General features: G+C 36.4%; 1 protein-coding gene across 1 annotated transcript; it reads left to right on the plus strand.

The window, feature by feature from the left end:
- Positions 1-2,764: 2,764 nt before the first annotated feature.
- LOC105041657 (aminotransferase ALD1 homolog) lies at positions 2,765-9,391 on the plus strand. Its single transcript, XM_029263807.2, has 10 exons — positions 2,765-2,885; positions 2,990-3,045; positions 3,129-3,196; positions 3,354-3,470; positions 6,229-6,291; positions 6,433-6,537; positions 6,714-6,764; positions 7,730-8,050; positions 8,585-8,791; positions 8,904-9,391. The coding sequence occupies exons 1-10, from the start codon at positions 2,836-2,838 to the stop codon at positions 9,195-9,197; spliced, it is 1,332 nt and encodes a 443-aa protein (XP_029119640.2). The 5' UTR covers positions 2,765-2,835; the 3' UTR covers positions 9,198-9,391.

Below are 9,391 nucleotides of genomic sequence, written 5' to 3' on the forward strand. Positions count from 1 at the left end.
GCCGTGGCAGTTCCATAAGAATAAAGTCATGTTCCCAGTAGACTAAACCATCATATTCATGGGATGTTCAAGTCTGAGATCATGCATGGATCTGGAAGGTGTTGCACCACAATGAAAGGCTGTGGTTCATTCACTATTATATCTTCTTTCGCCATCCAATTCCCACACGAGTTACAAGCATCCACAATGGGGGGTCATGAGATGCCTCCTAACATTTCATGACCTCAATTATTTTAACATTTACTGAGGAACATTGATCCTTGATGTTAGTAAACAAAATATCACATCTTTTTCCGTGTGAATTACTTTTTGGATTGGTCAAGATTTTGTAGCGAGAATATTAACAAAATGCATGGCATTTACCAGGAAGTTTTGTGGTAAGAAGCATCACATTTGTTTTTTAACCAGTATTCCCAACTTTCCTTCAAAAAGGGAAAAAAAACAAGTATTTCCGACTGACTTGTTGGTCATATTTGTTTGATTTGTCTATTCATTTAGATCAGCATAAACTGCTCTATGAGCCTATGCCTAAGTTTTGTAGTTTATAATTTGCAGTGGTTGCTACGTACATCACATTTGATGCATAAGCAAGTAGAATAAGAAATTAGAAATTCAGCATCGTATCGATGAGGTTTGAACGATTCACTGCTGGGTCTCACGTCCATGGAAGTTGAGAGTCAATTAAAAGAAATAAAGAACAGAGAAAATGCACTAAAGGCATGCAGCATGTGCTTTGATTCTAAAAGTTGATGATCGTGTGCTAGGGACAACAAATCTCAATGAACTTGTCAAGAAACAAGACCTACAAAATTTAGTGGAGGGACTGAAATATGAAACCTATATGCATATATATGTCTCTTATGAAGTCTTATATATATAAATAAAGGGATCTTTGACCTATATGCATGTATTATATGAAGTCCTGCAAAGGAAACAAATATGAAACCTCCACCAAACTGGTTGGGTGGTGATTTCTTAATTCATAACTCGTCGTATAGAGGTAGGTGCGCATTGAGTGATGCATGCATCAATTGACGATAGATTTTTTGTTTGAAAGCTTTTATTGTTCTCACAAGAAAAAGATGACAGTGAAAAGATTCGAACAGATCCATTGAATGTTCTCCCATAAGGGTCGTTCAAGCAGAAAAAAAAATATGTTGAATATGTCTTTCTAAATTTTGGGTCAAAACATGAATTCTTTAACCTTTTCTCAGAAAAAGAAGAAGGAATTTCTTGCTGAACAAGCTCATGTCATCTTGTTGAATGAGAATAGGCTAAGAACTACTCATGAAAAAAAAACAAACTAATATACTCATATAATATAATTCTTCATCCCTTGAAATATGAGTATATTACATTTCTTCATGTCTTCTCATTTTTATCATAATTATCATGATATTATCTAGATATCAATTTTTTGTATTCTTGCTTTTAAAAAAAAAAAAAAAAAAAAGGTCTTCCTGACTGAAGATTCTTCACAGAAAAAAAAAACCTGAGACCAAGTTTTGGGCTATGCCTGCCACTTAAGCTTGGAGTCTCAAAATAATAGTGCATTACCAGCATGATCAGCACTCCCACAAGCAACAACCAAGTTCTATCAGATACAAAAGCATATATAACAGAGACTTTTCCACAGCCCTTCGCAATTAATGTGCACATATAGATCAAGCACGTTGCCAGTTTGATCCAATTAAGCTAGCTCTTTGGCTGCTCTGCCTGCTTATGAATCAAAACTTTTCCAACTCCCCTTCGGTAGTCCTTAGATTGGATGCTGGTGACGGCAATAGGAGTGTCGTAAGGCCTGGGAAAGCGATATATCTGTCCTTGTGAACCTTTCAAAATGGGCATTCAATTATGTTGTATAAATAATAACTATTTTGGGAAGTCGTTAGGTGGGCCATGGAAATCAGATCATACCAGCTGCCCTTCATGAGCCAATTAATTAACAACATCTACAACTCCAACCTGATCATCCATGATAAATTATTGTCTTTAAAATTACCTTCATACGTATATACATGTGAGTGCCTCCTGAAGACAAGAAACTTTACGCCATGGAAGACATGACTTTATTTAGAAGAAAATTCAAACTTCTCGAATTCTCTCATCATTATAGATTTATCGAGGCTTGATGCGAAAATTTTTGGTTGTTCAATTTCTATGACGACAAGTATAGATTTTTGGTTACTGATTCTTTTTTAAGGTGATCTTTAAACTGTCTAATATAACTTGTACTTTTCATACTCCCTGTATTGTTTCTCATGTTTTTCCACCTATAAAATTTACTGACTGCTAGATATAAATTTATTGTGAATGTCAACTTCTTGACTATGGTGAGAACTTTGGACAGATCCAAAGCTGAATAGGCCCCAGTGTGAAAAACAATTTGCCTTTTTCTGAACATGCTAGTCATCCTATACAAATGGTCAGAGTATTCATGGAAATTAGGTGGAAGAAAGGGAGTCCCATTCCACCAATCACCATCCCCCTATCACATTCCAAACTAGACAGGAGGAATAAGGTGGGCACATCCTGATCCAGTCTTGTTATAGAGACAACCAAGCCTTGGACTGGTGAAACATAATGTCAAATTCAGTTCAATCTTGTGGCGGTTTGCTTCACGGAATTAGGGACTGGAGAAATTTCAAGAGTGGTCCACCCCGATGGCGATCGATTTTCCAACAACCTTCTTCAACACAATTTCTCACGCATCTAACAGCTTATATAATTCAACATCAACCACATTGCATTCTTGCCACCTAAGGTTGCATTCTTCTTAGTACTCTAGATATACATTGCAAGAACTCAACCGAGATTATTTATTGAAGATCATTCATGATTCTAAACACCTTTGCATTCATGCAGACAAGGATGATCACACCAAAGTAATGTTTGGTTGCTAAAATATATTTGACAAATCATTTGCTATAGAGATTTCTTTATCTCTCTCTCTTCCTCTCTCTTGATCTCATCGTATTTCTTTCTATAGTTCATTTTCTTGGAAAGGAGTTCCTTCTTGCAGCACAAGACATCAGATGAAGATTGGTAATGTTGTATAGTGCTCATTATATTCTTCTTAGGTTTCCATGCATCATTTTAAGCTCTTATACGTATGAACTGTTAAGCAGCGTGTCGAACAAAGGTCCCTCGCAATGCAAACATGCAAAAGCTTCGAAACAGCTACCTATTTCCTGAGGTAAGAACTTCTATCGCTGACTTTTGCATGCATAGGACGTTCCCTAGTTCCATTTTCGTGGCTTGTGAAGAAGGCTTTGATCTAGCTATGCGTAGCTTTCACAATTATTATTAACATGGCTCTTTGATCCTTCTTATTTAAATGGAATCGAAATCAGATTGGTATGAGGCAAGAGGCACATATGGAGAAGTACCCAGATGCTAAGGTCATCAGCTTGGGAATTGGTGATACAACTGAGCCTATCCCAAACATTATAACATCAGCCATGGCTGAGGTAGTGCTAGATCTTTAGATACTGCTTTGGTTTTAAAGATGTTAGCCAACCAAATCCTTTATACTAAGTTCTCATTGTCATTAATGTAAGTAGACACTTCATGAGGCTCTACACTTTCTCACTAGCATCACAAATTCAAGAATCTGCAGGATTTACTAATCATGGTGGATGAACCTATTAGTTGTTAGAGATCAGAAATCAGTTTTCCATTCTTTATGGTAGAAAAATTAATCATTGCACTAAAATTTCAATGAGTTATAATTAGTTTAATTTTAACTCAAAGAGACAGATGCAAGTAACGAGAACATAGGTGCTAGGAACAAGTGATTGTGCTAGCTTCATCTTAAAATGAATGAAAAAGAAAAGGAAGAAGCAGCAATGGACGGAGGGAGCGGGGCGTTTATATCAAAATAAATAAATTTTCAAGACCTTCGTGCAGGAGGATCCACATCTATGACATGTACCTGAAATGCACAATCAGAAAAAAAAAAAAAAAAAAAGCACAATTAAAATAATCATAACCAACTTTTCAAGGAATCGAAGATTTTGAAATATAAAATATCGTGAACTGATGGTGATTTCAAGTCCTCTGTCTGTGTTTGTCGTCAAAATAAAGAATTGACCAAGGTTCATGAAGCTCCAAAATGGATGAACAGCTTTTTATAATTTTTTTATTGACTCTGCAAAAACCTAATTATAAGCTTGCTATGTTTAGTAGCTGGCACCGTACTTTTTATTTATGATAAGTACCAATCAATTTGAGTTTAAGGACTGAAAAAACCGAAAACAAGACTCTACAAGGAGAAGTTGCATTTGTCCGATGTAATTTAATTTGATCATTTGACTAGAAGTTATGGCTTTTTTTGGTCAGGATAATATAACACATATAACGTATACATGTATGCACCTCTCTCTGTATGTATATATGTATGTATGTATGCATGCATACATGTATATGTATGTATGTATGTATGTACGTGTGTGTGTGTGCATGTGTGTATAGGTATATGCATGTATGTATGTGTGTGTGTGTAGGTGTGTGTATATATATAGATCTAGAGAGACTGAGATACTATTTAAACATGTATCTTTTATGGGTGAAACATCTTATTTTGATCTTGTTTCCCACTGCCCATAACGTTGTTATTTGGACATGGGTTAACCTATTTAGATTCTCTTTTCTATTCTCTCTAAAAAGATCTGTTTTGTTGTGAATCTCAAATCATTATATATAGTGGATTGATGAATATGCACTTAAGGCTACAAAGCCATAGAGCTAGAACTTATTAATTGAACGTTAGCAACTGGTGTTGCATTCCTATCAAACTATCAAACACACTCTGAGATCTACCTTCCCAAAAGAAACAAAATTCCAGGGTCTTCTTCAACAATAAACTTTTCACTTCTGGATCCAAACAAATATATATATATATATATATATATATATATATATATATATATATATACACACGTTCAGTTTGCCGGTTGGTTTTCAAATTCTTAGTGAATAAGATCTAAAATTTATAGGAAATAAAAATAATACTGTTCTTTAAAGAAGCAACAAAGAAACCATGGGGATGTTGCCTCTTTATCTCATGGCAGCTGGCTGCTGACAGTCGGGTCAACCTTTGAGCAATCCGGACCGGAGTTGGTGGCGACGACCACCAGGTCAATCCCGGTCGTCTCTTGACTCCCCAGGTTTGGTTGGGGTTATAAGATTTTCCCAGCAACTCACATATTTGTGCTTTAAACTTTAGAGCTCCGTTTTTTGACTTCTCCCCGAGTCCCTGGTAAGAACTATTAGTATCGGAGTCAACATGTGGCATATTTTGTTTTCTTGTGCGTGCAGTCTCAGCTAATTTGTTGGCCTAAAATATGAACTTGTTTCCAAGTGATTTCGTGTCCTGGCTTTCCAATGTTCTGCTTGAGTGCAGTTCATGCATGCACATCCATGGTAGGAAGATACCATGTTAAAGTTGTCACAATCCAATCAAAAACTGAAAATCGGTGGCTAGTGTGGGGCATCATTCATAGAAATCGACGAAATACACGGCACTCGATGAAATGTAGTCTCTCTCATTGGATTGTGATAAGTTTGACACGATATCACCATTGCAACAAATATTTTCTCGATCAAAGGGAGGGCCATTCTTCTAAATAAGCTTAATTTTAAGAGAAAATATATTCTACATGGTGTGCACCATGTGCTCATGCATGCAGCTAATCATAGCCACTTGTTCCTATAGCGGTGCATCAAAATGAGCACTAAGTGCTTAATAAATGAGACCCACAGGATCAATAAGTTGTGATCAGCGGCATGCATGGCAACGTGGCGAATGCAGTGTAGGATATAAATCTCCAATTTCAAGCCTGGTTCTTAATGCAAAGGTCATAATATCTTGGTTGGGCGTGTCTAAATTAGTGAAATTTGGTCATTAACCTATATACAGGCTTATAATTCCATGGTGTAGATCCAAAGACAGCCATCGCCCTGAAAACTTGACATTTCATGTTCCTTCATTATGTCTTTCTACCTGCACGGTGAACCAGGCACGGCAGGTATTACTAAAAAGTGACTGATAAGAAATGAAGCATAAGCCTGATGTTACCATATAAGTAATCAACTCAATATATATGTTAGTAGTCCTTTTGTGAATCTTTTTAATTAAGCCCATACTTCTCCTTAAACCTTTTCTTCTATATATTAAAAAAAAAAAAAAATTTACTTCTCCTTAAACAAACCTTATTTTGCTTGCAGTATTCACTCGCACTGTCGAGTTATGAAGGTTATACAGGTTATGGACCAGAACAAGGAAACAAGGTAATAACCAACTTATATTTGGAATTCCAGTCCATAGTGTGGCCTTTTTGCCGAGAAAGCTGGATCACCAATGTGTTGGCAACTAATTAAGAGTGCCATGTCCTTATTCTTCTCACACAACAATTCTATTCAATCTTGCAGCCACTGAGGAAGGCGATTGCTGAGACAATTTACGCAGATATGGGTGTCAAAGAATCTGAAGTCTTCGTTTCAGATGGCACACAGTGCGACATTTCCCGTATTCAGGTAATACATGCAGATGAGTTGTAGTGTCTGTTTCTTTAAACTTTTTGAGACAAGTTGTTTAGCAATTGAACCTTGAAGTATATTAAGAAGCCTAACACCCAGAATTATTTTTATATATCTAGAATGATGAAGGGAAATCCAATCTGGCCTAACGCTTAAGTCCACTTTTCATGCAGTTGTTGCTTGGATCTGATGTGACGATTGCCGTGCAAGACCCGACCTTTCCGGTGATGTATAAGCTTCCAAATACTTGCGTGACGATAATTCTAAAATTGGTCATTGTGACACTGTCGCTGTAATATTCTTGCATACTTTGGTGGTGATAGTGATAAACTAAGCTGTCGATGGGACACCGGAATAGCACCTCCCCTGGTGCATGCATGCATTTGAGTGGGTGTCCTTATCTGGGTGGGGAGAAGGTTCACCTTTAACCTGAAGGAGAGATTAGCCCTACTTACTTTATTAAGAAGAAAACAGGACTACAATTAGTAAAATTCATGTTCTATGAAATTAATTGTTAGACTTTTTTTTTTTTTTTTTGGTAGAAAACCATTTTTCAAAAGCTCTAATATAAATCATTATGAGGCAAAATTTAATAAAAGCTAGACAACTGAAAAGTTTATATTTCCCGATTAAAATGTAATAAGTGGTTGCATGTTTTCATGACGCCATGATGGATTCAAGTCTCATGCAACCTATCACACAAAATCTCCGACAAACTTTTCATTTCTTTTTTGAGAAAAAGAAGAATCTCCAACAAACTTTGGAATAACCTGTCTATTGTTGAGAAAAATGTCTAATAAATAGCGATTAACTTTTTAATATGATCTTTAGAAACTAATCTTCCGCTTTTTGGCTTTTAAAAAATAACATCTGTTTTCATTCTGTTTAATATATAAAATCTGATGAATATGGCCGGAGGCTTGCTTCCTTAGTCTCCATTATCTTCAAAATAACAACAACAACTACAACTGTTTAATGAACTTTGAAATACTAAATAAATTTTAAGGTATTGTTGATTTAAAAACCACATATCCTTTCTCTAAAAACCTTGAAATTTCCACTATGCTTGGAATTACTGTTATCGATCAATGGTGCAACAGTTTTCCAAACACTTAATCAATCTAAAAATTACGTGTGCAATACATCTGCCTCAAAACATAAAAGCATTCACACGTTCTTAAATGATCAGGCATATGTCGACTCAAGCATCATAATGGGTCAAACTGGTGAATACATTGAAAGTAATGGCAAGTATGAGGGAGTTGAATACATGAGATGCACGCCAGAAAATCTATTTTTCCCAGATTTTTCTCGAATTCCAAGGACCGACGTCATCTTCTTTTGCTCACCAAACAATCCAACGGGTCACGCTGCATCAAGGGAGCAACTACAGCAATTGGTAGAGGTTGCTAGGAGGAATGGATCAATAATTGTGTATGACTCTGTGTATGCTGCCTACATATCAGATGATAGCCCAAGATCCATCTATGAGATCCCTGGATCAAAAGAGGTAATTAGATTGCTTGGTTTTCTTGTTATAGTGAAATGGGACTTAATACTTCATTTGCCATAATATGGTATGCGAGGATATCCTTGTTTTAGGCTACTCGCCATAGCATAGAACATGTAGATAGCATCACCATGAGCGAACTCTATTTAACATGTAAATTTCTTAGAATGAGCAAAACATTTTTAGTCCTTAATTTGAGGTTTCTGAAAAAAGGGAAGAAAAAAAAGAGCCCTCCTAGGAGCAATAACAATGAATGACCATGAGAAGTCATCTATATCAGTGAAAATAAGACACAAAGAATGATAGTCCTCTTGGCTCCAAATATAACATCGAGGCTCTTTGACAAATTTTCTTGTTACAAAATTTCATAACATTCCTACAAAAGTAATCTAATTCAATTTTAATATCGTGATCGTCTAATTATAAATATATGAGACAGGGAAGGATCCATAAACGCTCGATCATGCATACAGATGCCATGCTAAGTTACAGAAGCGAATCTCTTAATAAGATTTGGACATGGTTCTCTTTCAGGTTGCAATTGAGATTGCATCTTTATCCAAATTTGCGGGGTTCACCGGAGTCCGTCTTGGCTGGACGGTGGTCCCTGAAGAGCTCCAATACTCTGATGGCTTTCCTGTCGGAAAAGATTTTGATCGCATCATGTGCACATGCTTTAATGGTGCATCCAATATTGCTCAAGCGGGAGGCTTGGCTTGCCTATCGGAACAAGGTTACAAGGTCAGTACTGCAAAGTTAGGTGCCATTTCATAAAAACAATGCTACGAGACTGCTAAGATTCATCAATGATCATATATATAGTTGTTTGAACTTTTTCTCAACATTTTTGCAGGCCATACAAGAAGTAGTTAATGTCTACAAGGAGAATGCTAGAATACTGAGAGACACATTTTCTTCAATGGATTTGGAGGTGTATGGAGGCACAAATTCCCCTTATATATGGGTGCATTTTCCTGGTCGAAGATCATGGGATGTTTTCGAAGAGATCCTTGAGAGAACACATGTTATTACTATCCCAGGTTGTGGATTTGGCCCAGGTGGTGAAGGCTTCATTAGACTCAGCTCATTTAATCACAAGGAATGCATTCTTGAAGCTTCTGAAAGATTGAGAGGTCTTTTTGCATAAAAGTTCCATCTCTTTTCTATTTTCTTTATGAAAAAATTGTGTTTGAAAATTTTCTTTGTTGGTTTGAGTTCATAACCAATCACCATCCCTGATGTAACGCTCTCTTCGTTCCCTTTCTCTCAGGCTTGATACTCTTAAATAGCTTTTGCACCTTTCTTTCATTTGCTGAATGAAAATGATTAAGCTTTGCCCAA

The sequence above is a fragment of the Elaeis guineensis genome, chromosome 3 (assembly GCF_000442705.2).
Source record: "Elaeis guineensis isolate ETL-2024a chromosome 3, EG11, whole genome shotgun sequence".
NCBI lineage: Eukaryota > Viridiplantae > Streptophyta > Magnoliopsida > Arecales > Arecaceae > Elaeis > Elaeis guineensis.

What these genes read in the sequence shown, in the direction of transcription:
- LOC105041657 (XM_029263807.2), top strand. Translation starts at nt 2,836, where the DNA reads ATGATTCTAAACACCTTTGCATTCATGCAGACAAGGATGATCACACCA. An exon ending in ACAAGGATGATCACACCAAA is followed by an intron (nt 2,886 to 2,989) that starts GTAATGTTTGGT and finishes TTCTTTCTATAG; the next exon opens with TTCATTTTCTTGGAAAGGAG. An exon ending in AAGACATCAGATGAAGATTG is followed by an intron (nt 3,046 to 3,128) that starts GTAATGTTGTAT and finishes ACTGTTAAGCAG; the next exon opens with CGTGTCGAACAAAGGTCCCT.